At 46.5% G+C, this 19,817-nt stretch overlaps 1 protein-coding gene across 1 annotated transcript in view; it reads right to left on the reverse strand.

Annotated features, from left to right (window-relative positions):
• trim62.1 (tripartite motif containing 62, tandem duplicate 1) overlaps positions 1-19,169 on the reverse strand; it is a 46,915-nt gene extending 27,746 nt beyond the window's left edge. Inside the window, exons 1-2 of the mRNA XM_080494507.1 lie at positions 19,143-19,169; positions 16,375-16,963 (exon numbers count right to left, since the gene is read on the reverse strand). Coding sequence (XP_080350633.1) covers positions 16,375-16,782 — 408 coding nt within the window. The 5' untranslated portion in view covers positions 16,783-16,963; positions 19,143-19,169. The remainder of the gene's footprint in view (positions 1-16,374; positions 16,964-19,142) is intronic.
• Positions 19,170-19,817: the final 648 nt, after the last annotated feature.

Raw genomic sequence — 19,817 nt, forward strand, 5'->3', positions numbered from 1 at the left:
CCATCAGAGGAATTCTGAGATCGTCTGGAGCCAAAATCCTAATCACCATTAAATTTCCATTAACGGCGCAGCCACACCGTACGGCCGCTGAATCACTCTGTGAAAGATTTAATTACAACTTCCACGAGTTGAGCATTGAAATTCTCGCCAATGGTTCAGTTGCAAAATCTCCCCAGTTGCATTATTAAGCTCCACCTGGAGGCAGCGAACACAAACACAGAGTCACCGTCGGCATGACGACACGCGTTTCCAAACACCATCACCTCCACCCATCTGCAGACCAACTTCAGTCTTGGGTCAGTCTTGGTACAATGATCCATTTGACTCCCAGCAGATGTTTTTTTTTTTTTTTTAGCCACAACTACACACTGGCTCGTGTCAATATAAAAAAAGAAAAAAAAAAAAAAAAGCTTCTTAGGATTAGTTAGATCTCTAATAGTGAGCATGCTGTTAATATAAAACCATGTCGTGTGCGTTAGGCGCACAAATCACCTTGTGGGGGGGAAGAAAAAAAAAAAACCCCGCGACGTGGGTTGCATGCCAGCCAGCGCCACACGGCAGGGATAACAAACAGATTTTGTTTGCCTCGACTTCATCTTAGCAGCACGGGTGCAGCTGGAAGCCGTCCTGCTGTAGCTCGGGTGTGTGCGTGTGTGTGTGTGTGTGTGTGTGTGTGTGTGTGTGTGTGAGATGTCAGCTTGCCAGCAGCACTATCTGACCGAAGCGAGCGCCTGTTTTTCCCGTCACTCAGTCCTCCGACATCAAATAAATATTTGTGCCTCTGTGGCCCCGTCACCCTGTAAAGCACCAGGCCAGACAGGCGGCGCGGCGGCGGTGAGAATTACGAGCCTGGCCTGCAGTCGTGTCTGCCTGCTGCGATTATTTCACAATATTATTCATATTGCAGCCTGGACTGTTGCGTTACAAAAAAAAAAAAAACAAGTTGCAGGCACAAGACTGCAGAAAAAAACACTTTTTTTCCCCAAAGTTAAAGCATCCCGTATTTAATAATAATCAGTATCAACCCACACAGGCGCTCGCCATACACACAAACTTTATAAAAGGTCTGGGTTTGCAGAAACTGTTTTAATTAAAGGGAAAATGGAGTGAAGAAGTACAGTACACTGTGTTTTACATATTTAAAAAAAAAAGCATTATTAATGACTACGTTAAAATAAGTACTAAAACGTAAAGTTTGGCTTCGGCTCCCTCTCATCCATATCGCGGCTTCGCAGACGAGCGAAACTCTCTTTATTGCTCCTTTTTGACTCGTGAAAGCTGGTAGAAGTTTTAAACCGGAGCCGGACCGGACGATGAAGTTCTACCGAGCAGGTGGGAGCAACAAGTTCAACATGTGGGCAGAAGAGCTCGTTTACTTTTCCTGGCGGACGCCGTTATTCCAGTATTGATCATATTCAGGGCAGGTCAGAACATTTCTATGGTCATACGTCTACGTCTCTACAAGTAAAAGAAATGTGGTTGGCGTCTTTGTAAAGAAGGTGTGCGTCACTTCTCATAACCAAAAGCACAAAGTGCTTGAAGATGAAGAAAGGTAAAGCCGTCGGAGCGACGGATCTGATCCAGACCAGGAAACTAGAATCAACCGCTCCGGTTCCGACAGCAGCCACTGGGTGGCGCTAGCCGGACGGCTTGGTTTAACTTGGTAACGTAGAGTTCCTCACGGGTCTTTTTGTCTCCAGAGGTCAGATCTCGACATCAGCTGAACGAGGAAGAAAGGATATTTAGATCAGGGATGGTAAATTTCTGATCCAACCTGCGGAGACCCACTGAGCATATGAATATATGAGTGAGAGAGAGAGCGAGCGAGCGCGATAGAGAGAGAGAGAGAGAGCGAGCGAGCGCGATAGAGAGAGAGAGAGAGCGAGCAAGCGCGATAGAGAGCAAGAGAGAGCGAGCAAGCGCGATAGAGAGAGAGCGAGCGAGCGCGATAGAGAGAGAGCAAGCGAGCGCGATAGAGAGAGAGAGCGCGAGATAGAGAGAGAGAGCGCGATAGAGAGAGAGCGCAATAGAGAGAGAGAGAGCGCAATAGAGAGAGAGAGCGATAGAGAGAGAGCGCGATAGAGAGAGAGAGAGAGAGCGAGAGCGCAATAGAGAGAGAGAGCGCGATAGAGAGAGAGAGCGCAATAGAGAGAGAGAGCGCAATAGAGCGAGAGCGCAATAGAGCGAGAGCGCAATAGAGAGAGAGAGCGAGAGAGAATACACCGACTGGGGTATTAAAACAAACCGTTGCTGCTTCGTTGTCATGTTGTGTTTTTATTTTTTTGATCGGAGTAAATCAAGCAACTATTTCCAAACGTCATCTTCCTTCGAAGTGTTAATGTGTTTTTAATGAAGCCTTTTCTTCCTCTTCTTCCTACTAATGGCCATGAAACTGTACTTCAGTCAAGGTTGAACACGCAGCTGGTTACATAAGACAACAGAGGAGTTTCCTCTTCTAAATGTGGATGAGAGGCTCTTACTTCACCTTTTTCTTTCTTTCTTTTTTTTTTTAGATGAAAGCTGCAACGCGGCCCTTTAACCCATCAGAGTCCACAGTAACAATGCTCTCTTGTTTTACAGGATTGTTTATTGTAAGTCACTGTGGATGAGAGCGGCTGCTAAACGCCCCAACAGCTGCAGGAGATACAGCTGGATTCATTATGACTAATGAACAAGGCATCACTTTTTTTCTTTTCTTTTTTCTTTTTAAACCCGAAACTCAAGACGTACGACTCCCAAGGAATTTGGCCTATTTAAAGTATGTTTTCTTCTCCATGGCGATAGGAGGGGAGGAAAACAGGGCCGTTGGTTAAATGTGTTCATTAATCACGTTGATATTTATGTGCTCCTTTAGGTAATCGCATATCCGACACGACTCCAGCAAGAGAAATTGATTCCTTAAATATTGCAGCATCATGTTTAGGGGGGGAATAGAATGAAATGTTGATATTTTAGAAGAAAGCTTTGTTTCGGCAGCTCAGAACTTCACAGACAACCAACACTCATTAACCACAGTGTGCCGATTCAACGGTTAAAGAGTTAGATTTATTATACAAGTTGTTGCTGGGAATACATTTCCAGGATAACAAGATGTATTTACAACACGCAGATACAGGCAGCGAGTTTCCCTTTTCAGCTCGAGGTGCACAAGAAAGTGACAAATCAAAAGATTTGACAGCGAAAGGTGGATTATGACAGCGTTTATCGTGCACGTCAAGTTTTATCGGCCTTCCGTTTATTAGATAAAGGCGGAGAACTGTTGCTTAATTGGACGCGATGCGACTCATCTGCGGGGAACACAAGATTAATCACGCCTGAGCTTTCATCACGCCCGCCTGTCAGTCGGTCGCCGCCCGTCTCGCCGCCCGGGTTGTTTAGCAAGAGCAGAACCGAGAGCTGAGAAATGAAAACGGCTCCGGTCTCATTCAGACAGACGAGGTTATTTCCTCCCGGCGGCCGGTGAGACAGGCGGGTCTGAGCCGGACTGATTGGGAGCTGTAAATGAGGACTCCTATCAGCAGCAAAACTAATTAAATCAACTGCGGCAAATCACGGACACGGGGAATTACAAGAGATTATGGCCCCGTCCAGCCCGGCCCAGACCCCAGAGAACAATGGGCCTGTAATCTGACTTTAATTCCCCCGGCTAATCAAAGCCGGGCTCAGAGTCTCGGGGCTTTAGCGCCGGTGGGGAAACTGCAGAAAACAGACGTGGACAGAAACAGAAAGCAAAACGAGCCATAGGTGTAGTAAAAGATCTGGTAATGTGTTTCGGTGAGAAGGCGGTTTTATATCTACTGTAATCTTTACGGCGGCGGCGTTCAGGCAGCTCTGCTTCACATGAAGACGACCAGGGTTTAAAGTATTAAAGTCCTAGTGAAATGAAAATTTCGACCTATAAAACACTCTGGTGTCTCTTCAAGGGATGTTTTTATGCTAACTGGCTGAAGGTAAAATGTTAAAACACGACAATCTGAGAGAAAATGGCCGATAAACGGCGCTATTTCCTCTGCTGGGCGGAGCTTCTGACAATAATAGAGTGACATCACAAGTTGTGCACACGTCCAAGTTGTGTTTACATTATGGAGGATCAGAGTTTTGACCACGAAGAGGCTGAATTGAACCAGATTTCATCATCATGGTCATTTCAAACCCAGTGATTGATGAAGAAGACACAGAAGGTGGTTCTGCCATCGGTGACCCCGTCTGGAACATGTTTGAGGAAGCAGAAGACGCTTCGTCCTCCATTCGTCCTCGTCTCCTCGCCTCAGCAGCCGCCACTTTTCACCTTTGAGGCTTTGAGGCTCCGGACTTTTGGAAGAACGACCCGGCTTCATGGATCCAACACGTCGAAGCGCTTTTCCCACTGCGGAATCACCGAAGACGAGTCCAGGTATTACTTGATCGTCTACTAGCCGCGCGAGCTAGCCGCTCCCGCCGCCCGTGCTCCTTTCCTCCTCTCTCGGTCTCTTCCAGGCTCAATCTTTCATCAAGGCTCATAAAACGCAGACTATAACTTCAAAACAATGTAAAAACTTGGATATTTAAGAGGGAAACAAGCCGATATAAACACAACAGATGGAGATCTGCACAACTCGTGACGTCACGCCCACGAAGAAGGATTCCCCAGACTTCCTCGGCTGGAGATTCAAAATTCAAATAACTGTTATGCGACAACAGTGGTGGGGCAGAGTCGGAGGAACCTTACAAGTAGAACCCCAACTGTCGTTTTTTGCAAAGTAGTGTTTTACATTTCACTAGGAGTTTAAGCCTCACCAGAGCTGCAAAACTTTGACAGCACTTCCCTTTCATCGACTGAGATGACCAGCAGATCTCCACCTCCTCCTCCTCCACCTCCTCCACTTCTCTCACTCCGGGCTGCCAGTCTCGTTGCAACACGTCCAGCAAACCCGTCACCTGCACGTCGAACCAGCCGGGAGGCTGCGTGCTCAGCCACTGATTCATAGCGCCGGTACAACGCGTTCGTTCACATTGAGTCACCGAGATTCAGGGACTCCGTGTTTCTGATGTATGCATTTCGTTCCCTCAAGCTATTTTTGGGGCGGCGCAGTCCATTTTGTTGCTCGGCACACTGGGCACTTTCGTCTACCAGCGACACCGATTCTCCACAATCCCGAAATTAAATCACACTATCATCAGATTATTCATTTTTACGACATTCGGGCCGAACGTTAAAGCGTTAGAAAATTCCACCGAGCACAATGCAGCTGGAGATGAATCACAAAAAAAAAAACTTCTCCACACCTTCAATACAAACTAAATTCACGTCGTCATGACAATGGAATCTTAAAAAAAAAAATCCCGTACACTTAGCCAGCAGGGAAAAGAAAAGCACGAAGAAAAGGCCAGCAAATCAAACGTCTTCCCATAAAGTGAAGAGGTGGACTAATAAATTCTGCGGCTGCACTCACACTGCCGAGGTAAATGATGGATCCAACCGGGTATATAAAAAAATACCCCAAAAAAAAAACAAGTTGCAAGGTCAATTGCTTATTGGCGCCAGCAGCAACACCTGAAACGCTCCAGCAAGCCGAGAGACGTACCACCAACAACCCGTAATAACGGGAATTTTAAGTCAAGACTGAAGTATTTTGTTCCAAATTCAAAGACATAATCGTGTAAATAATCCGAATTTTAATATTGGCCCCAAAGTAATCGCTTTTTTTTTTACCCCCAACAATCGAGCAGCCCTACAGAGCTCACCACGACTCATGGGCAGGGTCCCAGGAAGCTCAGTCCCAAAAACAGAACAGATCAGGGAGCGTTAGCAAAACGCTTCTTGAGCATGACGATACATTCATCCAACAAACAGCTGTTGAACTTGAGGGAGTTTCTCCGAATCATTAGTCTCTTCACACCTGCAATACCGCACATTTATCGTCTCGCTGCAGAAGTGCTACATGAACACGTTAATGCACAACAGATGCATGAAGACATGCGAGTCACTCGACTTGAGCGCGAGGCCCAGCGACCGTCCAAACAAGCTCCGGAACGACGACACGGCAGCTCGTTTCCCTGCAGCCGTTTTATCCGCTAATCTCGCGGCGGCCCGGACTTAAGTGAACATGCATCCTGCTCCAGTCATCATCGGCGGGTCGTCCGGTAATAAGTGCTTGTGCGAGCGGCCCGGCCCGCCCCCCCCCCCCCGCCCCCCCGAGGACGAGGATTATAATGCCAGGACTCCTCTAATGGAACACGACTGCTCCGTCTCTCCCCAATGGCTGCGTTTCTGCATGAGCGGAGCATCTTCTGCCACGGCGACAAGCCGGGGAAAACTCATTTATTGGGGACGGGTGGCTGCAGATCGTCAGGGTGGAGGTGGTGGTGGTGGTGGTGGTGGTGGCTGGTAACCAGCTCCTTCAAAGAAAGCCCACATTTCAGAGAGAAGAATGCAGAGGGAGATCATAGCGAAGGGGGAGAAAAGCAAGCAGGGAGAGAAAGATAAAGCTGCGAGGAGAGCTGAGGCGAACCACGGGGGAGACGGCAGCCGTGGGTGCCCTTGAAATTGCCTGACTCATTACTGCAGCAGCACGGCCATGCGTGGTGATGGCAGGCTGAGAGAGAGAGAGAGAGAGAGAGAGGGAGAGAGAGAGAGGTCTTGGCCAGGCGCTGACAGTCGGGGAGTGAAAGGCAGGCCTGTGTTTAAAGCACTTCAAAAGGCCGGCGCGCTGCTCCTTTATTTTCAAACACCGCCCTGCATCGCGGCGAGAGAAATGCTAATAAGGTTTTTCCCCCCCCGATTAACGCGCGCTGCCGGCGCCCGATAAGAGAAAGAATAACCGGGCGTTACTGGGGAAACGCTGCACAGGCAGGTGCGCCGGGGACGCTCTGACTGACGGGTACGGACGTGTGGGTGACCGAGCGCCGCCGTAATCAGTTAATTCCCCTGCGACGTGGGCTGCAGGCGAACTCGGGCCGGCATCCGGCGCCGGAGCTGCTCATCGCTCTCAGTTCAGACGTGAGACGTGGGCCACATTCCAAAACTAATAAAATAGACTGTAGACTTCTCAGATAATGGGCCTTTTTATTTAAGCACATTACAAACTGGATATCGACTCAAGCGACTGCGAACGAGTGAATTGTTTCAGGGTAGAAATGTGAACTACATATATTAAAACAAGACATGCTATTTAGTCATTTTCGTGGATCTTTGGCGCTTTGGAAGCGGCGCCGACGACACTGGAAGTTGCTCATCGGCTGGGTCAGTGCAACTCGAGTCTCCTGGTGGAATGAGAATTCCACCTCCAACACTCTGGTGTCACTTCTAGGGACGTTTTCCTGCTAACTGGCTGAAGGGTAAAATGTTAAAACACGGCAATCTGCGAGAAAATAGCCGATAAACGGCGCTATTTCCTCTGCTGGGCGGAGCTTCTGACAATAATAGAGTGACATCACGAGTTGTGCACACGCCCAAGTTGTGTTTACATTATGGAGGATCAGAGTATTGACCACGAAGAGGCTGAATTTAGCCACCCAAGCTAGCCGCTCCAGCTAGCCGCTCCAGCTAGTTTCTAGCCGCTCCCACCGCCCGTGCTCCTTTCATCCTCTCTCTGGTCTCTTCCAGGCTCAATCTTTCGTCAAGGCTCATAAAACGCCGACTAGAACTTCAAAACACTGTAAAAACGTGGATATTTAAGAGGAAACAAGCCGATATAAACACAACAGATGGAGATCTGCACAACTCTTGACGTCACTCCCACGAAGAAGGATTCCGCCCGACTTCCTCGGCTGGAGATTCAAAATTCAAATAAGTTTGTTATGCGACAACAGTGGAGGGGCAGAGTCGGAGGAACTTTACAAGTAGTCGCCCAACTATCGTGTAGTGTGTTACATTTCACTAGGACTGTAAGTCTCCCCAAACGTCCACGGAGAACCGGAGGCTGCAGTCTTACGCCACCGTCAACTGGAGCGGAAAGGCGTCCCGGGGGCGATGAGACGGCAGAAAAGAGTCTGCAGCGGCGTGGCTGCAGCGGCGCCGTCCACCGACGAAACGCAGATTAAAAATCAACACGCAGCTTTTATTCTGGCCTCCGAGGGAGTTCACTGCCAGCTGTGGGTCGTGGCGGTGTGGTTCTAAGTGCCCGGCTCCAGTCAGGGTTACAGCCATCCACCCTATATTTAGGACGGCGCCAACTGCAGCATGACGGAGGGAGGGACACCGTAATCTCATCACCTCCAACCGCGTTGCCCAAAATAAAAAGGCATTATTTCCCCAGAACATAAAGCACACAACTTTATGGACTGCAGGAATGGGCCTCTGTAGATAAGGCCGCCCGGCCTCTCGGATGTAACCTCATTTACTGGGTTCAAAACGAGCCTGGCGGGGCCGAAATCCTCAAAATAACACATGGCGGAATTAAAAAGGAGCCATTTGGAGATTTCTAATGCCGACCACGAATTTGTTTTAGTCCTCAAGAAGTTGGGAGATAATTTGGCAATACAAGTGCATTTTTTTTCTTCTCCAATGGTAGTCAATGCCGTCTTGATTTCCCCGCTGCAATAAAAGCCCCGTCCTAATCAGAATGCATTAGCTCCCTGCCAAATCTCTGCTGCCTGAAGCAAATGGCAGAGGCACAGATAAATCCTCCCCGCTCCTACCTTAATGTCATTTTATGTTGAGAAACACGTGCGGGGATGCAATCATGCGCCGACGGGTGAACGGTCGCCAGATGTGGGCATCGCCGTGCGGCGGTCCGGGTGCGTCTGCGCATCACACATATGGCCGCGGCAGCGCTTAGCAGAGAGGAAAGGACGGAAGGCAGCAGGCGGCAAAGGCTGGAGGGGCGGAGGTCAGCGCAGCGACATGCCAGGCTAAGGAGATTACGTCCAGCCAGGGACTAACCACGGGCGGCGGCTCGTCAACAGAAGCTGGCCAGACGGAGTCGGCGATGACATGAAGTGCTCGCTGAAGCCACTGGAACAGATCGCCGGATTGAGAGTCAAAAGCTCAAAAAGGCTGTGAACATGTAATTGTGCTTCCCGATACAGGTGAGGCCCGTGTATTTAAACCAGGTGACTCCGTGGACGTCTTTCTACTGGGAAGAAATTAGCTTAAAGTCCTAGTGAAATGAAAATTCCACCTCCAAAACACTGTGGCTGTCGCTTCTAGGGATGTTTTCCTGCTAACTGGCTGAAGGGTAAAATGTTAAAACACGGCAATGTGCGAGAAAATAGCCGATAAACGGCGCCATTTCCTCTGCTGGGCGGAGCTTCGGACAATAATAGAGTGACGTCACGAGTTGTGCACACGCCCAAGTTGTGTTTACATTATGGAGGATCAGAGTTTTGACCACGAAGAGGCTGAATTTAACCATATTTCATCATCGTGGTCATTTCAAACCCAGTGATTGATGAAGAAGACACAGAAGGTGGTTCTGCCATCGGTGACCCCGTCTGGAACATGTTTGAGGAAGCAGAAGACGCTTCGTCCTCCATTCGTCCTCGTCTCCTCGCCTCAGCAGCCGCCACTTTTCACCTTTGAGGCTCCTGACTTTTGGCAGAACTTCCTGGATCCAACACGTCCAAGAGCTTTTCCGACTGCGCGGAATCACCGAAGATGAGTCCAGGTGTTACTTGATCGTCTACTAACCGCCCGAGCTAGAGGCCACCGCTAGCCGCTAGTTGTGCGAGCTAGCAGCTAGCGGCTCCTGTCGCCCGTGCTCCTTTCCTCCTCTCTCGGTCTCTTCCAGGCTCAATCTTTCATCAAGGCTCATAAAATGCCGACTATAACTTCAAAACACTGTAAAAACTTGGATATTTAAGAGGGAAACAAGCCGATGTAAACACAACAGATCGAGATCTGCACAACTCGTGACGTCACGCCCACGAAGAAGAAGGATTCCCCCGATTTCATTGGCTGGAAATTCAAAATTCAAATAACTTTGTTATGCGACAACAGTGATGGGGCAGAGTCGGAGAAACCTTATTAGTACCACAACTGTCGTTTTCTGTAAAGTAGTGTTTTACATTTCACTACGACTTTAAATCAAACTAAATGCTACATTTGTGCGGTTTGCCGAAGTGAATGCAGCGATTCAGACCTTCGGCGAGCGTCAAACAAGAGACGCCCCCACTGTTAAGGAGCCGCAGGACCAGAGAGGCTCCAGTTGGGTTGAAGAGCGAAGGAAACACGGAAAACAAAAAGACGTCTGAACGGCTCAAACGCCGGATGTGACCGGCATCCTAACCGCTTCTCATGGCGCTTTCAATCCCTCCCATCGTCCCGACAACTTAATTCAACTGAGAGTCTGAGAGTGTGGAGCCACTGGGAGGTGAAGAAAAGGCCAAGGGGGGGAGGGTGGCGCTCCATACGTCACCCGTCCATCACTGGTCAGAAACAAACGGCTGCAGAGACTCGAGCTAAAACCCAACCGGCGAGTTTAGAGGTCTCAATGGGCTTCTTTTAAAAGTTCTCTTGCATGAGGAACAATATAAATAGGTGCAAATGTATGTTTATTCACTCACTTTGGTTAAAAAAATACTAGAACAGAGTGAACTTTATCTTCTCTCTTGGTCAAACAGATGAAAAAACTGCAACACGGCACAAAACTTGTTAAAGTTACAAGTTCTGTGAACTTTAACTGCAGTCAGACATAAAAATCAATGTGTCGTCTGTAATGTGAAGTCTGTGTGATGCAAAATAGACAAACTGCTGAGAAATCCATTATTATTATTATTATTAGGTGATCTTCTCAGTCGACCTGCTGCAGGTTGAGACTGGGGGTATGGAGATATATATATATACCCAACCTTGAGTCTGGTGCGTCTTCCTCTTTATGTACATTCTTGCTGTTATCTCTGAAGTTTCCCCTCTGCTGGAAGTTTCAACTTATTCAGGGAGTTTTCTCGTCAACACATTTCATTTGAATGACTTGAAATCAACGAGTCCAAACACAAGACTTGGCTCTCAACCTACCAAATCCCTTTTCCACCTCTTAATCTAAAAACTTTCCCACCACACACACAGAAACTGCACGGTTCGTTCCGCGAGGCCAGCGAGTTTGCAGTTGCCGTTCCCCTGCGGCCCCGACAGTCCAAACACTGCAGCCGACTGCTGCACTTTAACACATCCTCACCGTGTTGTTTTGGCATTTGGCTCAGCGGCGCCGAGCCTCATGCTTCACAGTGAAGCATCGCCTGCAGGCACGGCTCTCACACATTCGTGGCACAAGGCTGCCGTTCGCTCGTTCGCTCGCTCGCCGGTGAAGAAATCTGCAAGTTGCCCGATGCCCCCGGGCGCCACCGACACCTTGCGCTCCTTTCAATAATAGAATTTCAGAAAAATAAAATGTTTGGCTCCTTACTCGATTTACTCCGCGGGCAAATGTGACGAGGAAAAACAACTCGCAGAGCCTCCATTCTGACGTCGGGTAAAGGATGAGTCATTGTGCAACAACAACACCCCCCCCCCCCCCACTTGTAAGGCGAGCGCGCCAAAAGCCCTTCATGGGACCCGGTGGCTGGCGAAGGGGGCCCTCTGTGTTTCTACCCACCCTCTTTCAGTATCGCGGATCTGGGAAGACGCCAAAGCTCCTGCCAGGATTACAAAAACCGCCAGAAAAGAGCTCGGAGGCGAAGGACGAGCCGGCGTCCAAGAGGGGAGAAGCGTCTTGTGCCGGGCCTAATTACTTGTGCTCCGAGATCACACAGTTCTGACCTTTCTGAAGCTGCCCGACTAGAAATCGAGGGCGACGGCGTTAATTATATTTAATGCAAAGCGGCGGGAGGCCGCGGCTCAAAGTTGCCTACGAACCGCTCGACAGCGTTTACATTCTGTCAATTGATTGAATCGACCAGACTTAATCTGTAATTACATAAATCCGCTGCTTACTGAGCTTAAAAAAAAAAACACACACACACACACAAAAAAAACAAAACTTGATCTCATGCAAACAAGCAATAATCCATTTAAACCAAACAATTGAAGTTAAAACACTTTCCCACACTGCAGAGACGTTACTCATCACGGTCTGTTTATATTCCAAAGAAAAGGAGGAAAAAATAAAATAAAACTTGGATGAAGGTGTAATGTAATGATATTTATTGAGGGAAAACCACAGATTTAATAACACAAAGAGACTATATTTAAATTAAAACACTATTTTTACAACGCTCTTTTAGCTTTTGGTGAAACTGTTTCTCTCCAAGTTCCGCAAAATTAAAAAAACAAAACAAATATCTAACATAAGTCTGGGTTTCGTTCAGTGCAGGTCCACCATTTTGAGGATTTTAATATTTCTACAAAGTTGTAAAATTATTACATGAACAAAGTGACAATAATATACTGTAACACACACACACACACACACACACACACACACACACGCACACGCACACGCACACGAGAGCCAGGGAAAGAGAGAAAGACTATAAATTAATATTTTCCCAGTATTTCCTCCAGTTTTAGCAGTTTGGTGGCTCCTGGTCAGCCAACCTGGCAACCCGCCGTTTTGCTTCTGTGGTCGTAAAATTCGGCTTTTCAAAGTAAAAGTTAATTCAATTATTTTCAACGAATTAAACGTTTCAAAATCAATCCATGAAAGTAGCACGTTATTTTCGACAGCACTCATTTTTAGAGGCGCTGAATTGATGACGTAGCTCTTCTTGAAGTGTGAAACGAGTGAAGCCCACGGTTTATTCGTTCACACCGACTTTGTTTATATTCCAAAGAAAAACACAACTTGGATGAAGGCAGGCGGAGCTCGGAGCAGCGCAGGCCTGATAAACTGTCACTGGGAGACGTTAAAAAGAGAATATGTGGAGAGTTGGGAGGAGTTAGCGCTGCAGCAGCTCCTCCACATGTCAAGTGGCGTCAGGAAACATGAGCTGCTGCAGTCGCCCATCAAATCTCCTTTTCATACTCGACTTCGCCGAGAACGGCCAAACGGTCGTCGTGGTGGTGGTTGCTTCCTTCACCTCTGGTTCAAATCCACCGTTTTCCTCCCACAATCCCCACCCCCCAAAAAAAAACCCAGAGTTTCTACACGACGTGGGGCCGGAGAGCGACTGTCCGACAGGCAGACGAGAGAAATGAAACAAAAACTAAACAACATTAGGCTGGAATGTGTTGCTATGCACACTGGAGGAGAGACGGGCCAGGATTAGGAAGCTTTGTTTCGCAGTTATTGGATTTGGGCTCTGTGGGAATGGATTTATCCAAACGGGCGAGAGAGAGAGAGAGAGAGAGAGAGAGAGAGAGAAAGCAAACGGCGTGTCGACACGGAAAACACGACTCGGGCGTAAACCCGTAACGATATATTAAGACGAGCTTTGCGAGGACGTTGGTAGCGTCTTTCCCAGGTCGCTGCCGATTACCGGCACGTATCCTGGATTTGAAATATAATGAATCATTGAGGGGACCGGCAGCACGGCGGGCTTCTTTTTTTTGCTTTACTCCATTTAAAAAGGAAAAAAAAAATACATAAAAAATTCGAAAAGCATCTAAATTTAATTCAAGACCGAGTTAAGACAAACAAACCAAATTCCCTTGAATCTTTTATTGCTTTGAGCAAAAAAGCAGCGAGACGACGGGGAACTAGAGGAAACTAAAGTGTCTCGTCTCAATGAACCGTGGAGTTTAATTCGATGCGAGATGCTCTTGAAATAGCATCAAATAGACTGCAGCCTCACAAACACAGCGACGTGTCCATGACTGTTCTTTCCCAGACAGATCGGTAGAACTAAACACCCGACGCAAAATAAAACCCTACTTTTTTTCTTTCTTCTTGAAAATGACTCGACTCCTTTCATCAGATAAAACCTGTTGCATGAACAAAACGGAATTTCTACATTTCTACAAGTTGCAGGGGAAAAGTGCCACCAAATGGAAGTTATTCATCGAACATAATCATACGTAGAAGTTGAAGGAAGGATTATATTCATGGAAGTGTCCCATCGACGGAATGTAAAACTACTCATTCTGCACCGAACACAAGACTTTCATCTGCAAAAGTCGTTTCTCCTTCAGTTTAAAGTCCGTCTGCAACTCATTCCATGAGGCGCTGAACCTCCTTTTATCCACTTCAGTCGGAGCGACGGAGGCAGATCCACTGACCTCTGATCATAACGGGAGCTGCTAACTGGAATCTCATTATGATCCGAGGTCGGTGGACTCATGAGGGCATCGGGGGGGCGAGGGGGGGGGGGGCATGCATGAGTTATGTCTGGTAGCGCAGCCGGCTGTGCCTGGAGTACTGAAGCGCTGAATTGCCGGCGAGCTGCAGAGGAGTTCATGTCGAGCGGTCTGGGCGATACGGCCTCAAATCAATATCTTGGTATATTGATCAGCTCGCCTCCATAACGATAGACGATAACGATAAATAGACGATAACGACTCCACCGCACAAAAACAATGTTCGTCCCTGAGATGGAGCAGTTATATCGACAGTACGACTCTTTACGACTTTAAAAGGACTGTAAAACCGCAGTGTGTGAAAATAAAGTAACAAAATACAAATTAAGTACTTTTAGTTGAGACGTCTTGACGAGCCGAGGAGCTCAGATGACTTGAAATGAGAAAAACTGAGAAGACGAGGCCGTGACTTCGTCTGTACTGCAGCTGAAAACGTGATTTCTCCACCGCCATGTAAAAAAAAAAAAGACCTTCTGATGTCGTTCTCCTGGAACAACTGACATGTATTTTGTGTAAAACGACTTTTCACGTCCAGCCTGACTGGCGTCGCTCTGCCCGGAGGATTTGCTGCGATGGTTTTTATAAAGCCGTTCACTTCCGCCTCCAAAAACTTCTGAACCTCCTCCATCCATGTTTGTTCCAGCCTGGATGGGCGGAGTCACGGCGTCTTAAAGGGACAGGCGACCTACACAATCTAAACCAACCTCTTATTTAATTTTTGTTTAAACACCAAATATACCGACATGGTATTGCTGTGCAAAAAAAAAAAAAAAAAAAAATCGATTTATCGAATTTGCAGCTAAAAACGATTTTTATTTTGCAAATTTTAGTTTCCGCTGAGCCAGCGCCCCTCCCCCGCAGTACACAGTCACAAACAACATGGCGGCGCGCTGCAGATAAACTGCTTCCAAAGAAAGTCGCAGTTCACTCGGTGATTTGGAACTGGTTTGGTTGTGAAGCATCGGGAAAACATTTCAAAGACCCAACGAGAACATGTTTCCTTGTTAAAGATACGTTTGCTTACATTTGTTTACCCTCCGAGTTGCTGTACGTCTGCCACGGGCATGGTTTTTTATTTGCGCTATGCTGAAATGTTAAGAGAAGAGTTTATTTTTCTAATTGTAATGTTATATAAAATGTATTTATCTGATTTCTTAATCAGATGATCTAAGGTACTTTGAAGTTGCTGGTTAAACCTGGTTAAAACTTGAAATTGTTGAATGACAGAGCCTCATTTACTTCTTATTTTGGGATTGTTTGTGCATTTTAATTCTTGAGGACAATCGCAGCAATAAAGTTGCACTTTTGACAATATATCTGATGTCTGCAGTCAGTCTTGCACATTAAAATTTAAAGATATAGTATATTTAAAAACATTAGAAATACTATTTCGAATAAAGAATAAAAGTCTTCCCACAGCTATTCAAATTTTTTTTTAAATTAAGAGAAAACAACTACAACTTAAGAGGACTGTGTATATTTGAAAAAGGTGGTGCGAGAACCAACGTGAAATCCAGATGTTTCTATTCTGGGAGGTTTATGGAACGTCTCAGTGACGACTTAAAACTGTGCAAATCACTGTTCTGCTTCAAAAAAAAAAACAGTAAAAAGAAAAATAATTAATGTTTACAATGAACAATAATTTCTGTTACTTCTTTTTGTTTGGTTGGGTTTTTCTCATGTGTTACTTCTGTTATGTTCCAGATTAATTTTTTCTCCCGTATTACGACTGCTATGTTTATTATTATTATTATTTTCTTCTTCTTTCTCCATTTGATTTTTTAAAAATGTGATTATATTTTTTGCATCACTGGTGTCTGGGGTAACCGCATGGGCTTTTAAGGGAGAGGCTAAAATAAGCCTTTTGCTTCAGCCTAATACACATTTCGGTTACAAGTCTATTGTGGAAACAGTGAAAAATCCCAGGTGTGTGAACTTGTACCATGAACTGCACCAAAATTCATCAACTGCACTTATACTGAAACTGTAACCGAAATAAACCATTCATTAATTTTTAAGTGCATTGAGAAAAATAAATAATCTTAAAGCGAATCGAAACTTGAATTTTTCTTTTAAATTTTTCTTTTAAGGCAAAATCGCCCAGCCCTACGACACGGGCAAAATGACCTCGGTAGTTTTCGTAAAATCTCCGGTTTTAACGCCGGACTCACCCGGCGCCAACGAGCCGGTGAGTTCTGTTTTTTTTTTTGCCGTGGACTGACCTGTATCTCCTCGAACGCCTCGTCGATGGTGGTGACCTGGTGCTGCTCGTGCAGCGCCGGCTCGTCGCAGAAGAAGCACACCAGGCTCTTGTCGGTGAGGCAGAAGAGCTTCACCTTCTCGTGGTCCTTGCAAGGGTACGAGCTCCGCTGGGCGTTCAGGATGGCGTCCAGCGGGAAGGCCGAGTAGCGCTCCACGATGTTGGACAGCTTGAGGCTGGGCGACAGCAGCGGGTCGGCGAAGGTGCGCCGGCACTCGGGGCAGTCCCGCGTCCCGTGCGGCTCCTGCCGGCTCCAGTGCTCGGTGATGCACTTCCGGCAGAAGTAGTGCTCGCAGCCGAAGCTGACGGGGTCCTGGTAGATGCTGAGGCAGATGGAACAGAGCAGCTCGTCCTTCAGACAGCAAGCCATTTGCAAACGCGGGGACCGAGCGGCATCTACGGCGAAGGGGGTGGGTGGGGAGGGGGTGGGTGGGAGGAGGAGGAGAGGGGGGAGGGGCGGGTCAACGACGAGCGGCGGCCGGGCTCGCTTGGTTCAGTCGGTGAGGGAGCGCCGCGCTGCCATGTGGGACTGGGATCTTCTTATATGGTATCTATTGAAATAAAAACAACATTATTAGCATTGATAGAGAGATAGATAATTACTTTATTCATCCCCGAAGGGAAATTGTCTTGTTGCAGCAATCTAGTACATAGGAATATTATAAAATATAATAGAATAGTAATAAAAGTAAGAAATAAAAATATAAAAATAGCTGGGTATAAGACATAAAGCACAGAACGGAACATGGGCACTTAGAAATAAGCAGGAGATAAAAGCAAGATAAATAAATAGTAAGGTGCAGTGGCAGAGCCATTAGAAGTAGGCATTATATAATAATAATAACAATACAGATAATAACAGTGTGAAATAGTGTATAATACTCGTGTATAGTACTATTAATAATGGTAGCAATATATAACAATAACAATATGGTAGCAATAAAATAACAACAATATATATATATCAGTAATAATAATAATAATACCATAGTAATAGTATACTAAGGCTTTTCAGGGGTGCTTTGCTCATGTCAACAACTTCACAGTGGGAAAAGTGGATAAATGCAACAGTCTTTTATTTGCAGCAATTTGTTTTTTATTATACAATGATTTCTTTTTTTTTTTAAAGGAGAAAAGTGCAAAACATCAAAAGTCCCAAGCTTTTAAAAACGGAATATTTTAAGTTTTCCCATAAGATATATATATATATATATATATATATATATATACATATATGATTGTGTCTCTGGACAGAAAAAGAGACATACAGGTAAAGATCAAAGAGTTTTGAATGGTCAAGTCACACTTTGGTCTTAAAGCTTTCATCTTTTACTGGTCTTGCTCTTGTTTAGATATTTACATATGTTTCCATATTTTAATTCCTTAGTCTTACAAGTTCTGCACCTTTTACCTTGAGCTGTGGTAAGTTTGTGTTTCCCCCTGGGGAGGAATAAAGCTCTCTACTCTACTACGAGGTGCAGGTTTTGCTCAGTTTATGGGGAAGTTTAAACCGCCGTCTCAGTTTAGTTTGACCAACCCGGTTGGTAAACCAACCAACCGTTGCGTCACACACAAATTAGTGTGTTTGCATCTTCTCCACGTGTAAAATGAGTACTCTGGTTTCCTCCCGCAGCCAAAATACACGCTTGTTCAGTTGATCGGTGACTCCCAACGTGTCGGCGAGGATAAATGTCAGTGTGACTGTGCTGATTGGACGGGTGACCTGTTCCAAGCTGTAACCTGCTATTCACCCAGCTGCTGCAGCTGGCTTAAAGCCAGAAGAAGCCAATAAGACTTTTTCAGCTTGTCATAGGATTTCTACAGGATAAAAGAATAAAGCACACTATATGACCATATTAAAAATAATAAAGGAAATTAATGCACACACAAGATAAATGGATAAACATAGGCAGACCGAGTGACAGCAAATTAAAAACTCCTCGGACAACCGAAGTGTCAGGACTCCCCAGGCTTCCTGCTCGTTTTGACTCAAACGTGGAAAAAACAGATTAAGTCAACTGGGAAATCACAGAAAATAGTGACCATGACTGAAAAGAGATTACTCGAGTATTTCACTGCAGATTATCATTATTAAAAGCAAACTAATAAACGACGCGAGGCATCGCTTTAAACCTTAAATGTTAATTTTCCCCCTTTCACTTTATTCCGCTTCTACTACCTGGACTGTGCGTGAAGTCGTTTTTTTTCCTGGACGGAAGGTTTTCAACTTAATTTCGATCCTTAATTTCCGAAGGCGTCTTTGCAGCAAACTGAAGCCCAACAGGCGAACACCTGCAGCGGTGTGACCTGCCGCCCACCCTCCCTCCCCCGTTCCCCTCCTCCCCCCTCCTCCAGCTTCCCTTTAAATGCCCTCAGCCGCCCGGACGTGGCCGTTTAATTATTACCACCTCCCCCTAAACTATCGACCCGCACAGTTCAGGCCGTTCACGAGCCTCGCAGCGCTTCGTCCTCCGCCTCCATTTGTTAAACACTGAGCGGGCAGAAGGAGCGCGAGACACCGGGCGGCGGGGATGAGCGGAAGACCCGGGACACGGGGGGGGGAAGGAGGCGGTAACACTCGTTAAATACGGAACCGCGGTCAAAGGTGGGCGCATAGGAGGACGACGAGCGAGTTGGGGGGGGAAAGAGGATTAAAATTGTTGTTGTCGTTGTCGCCGCTGGCACGGGCGAGTAATAAAAGTGGGGGGGGAGAAAAGAGGCTGCGCTCACCTGCCTGTGGCCACGGCGACATCGGCGGCTCCACTGCGCGAGACGCTTTCAGGAAGAAGAGCAACACCAGCGGCAACAGACGAAACCAAGTCCAACAAACAGTAGGGGGGGTGTTCGGCAATGATTTCACGGAAAAATAGAAATCTTCAAAGAAATGTACAAATAAAAGCTAATAATGGCTGCGATATAGTCGATTAAAAAACTAAAAATTGTTGTTTTATTGTGCGTGAGGTGTAAAAGTAATGATATATATCTTGAGTCACCCAACAACCCCCCCTTCGAAATCATGGCGTGGTACATACTTCCCGCTGCCTTGACAAAAACGAACAAAAGACACAGAAATACGCCAATTATTATTTATTATTTAGTGCAAATTGTTAGAACGAGGAAAATAAGTCTAAAAACTGCCCCCGAATTTGACTGTCACTAAACAATTAAAGATGTGTGTTTGTGCAACCGGGGCGAAGGGATGCCTGCTGTACCCAGGATTGGCCAGCAGGTGTCAGCAGCGTCCGCGGGAAAAGCAACCGGCTCGTCCACAGGTGAGGTCAGGTGGAGGATATCAGAGGTATCAATCGCGTCAGACGATCTCAGAGCTGCATTCCAGCCTGCAAAAAGGGGCTTCGGGTGGTATCAGGGGAGGAGAGGATTGTTTTTGAAAATCCTGCTGAAAAC

The sequence above is a fragment of the Blennius ocellaris genome, assembly GCF_963422515.1.
Source record: "Blennius ocellaris genome assembly, chromosome: 4".
NCBI lineage: Eukaryota > Metazoa > Chordata > Actinopteri > Blenniiformes > Blenniidae > Blennius > Blennius ocellaris.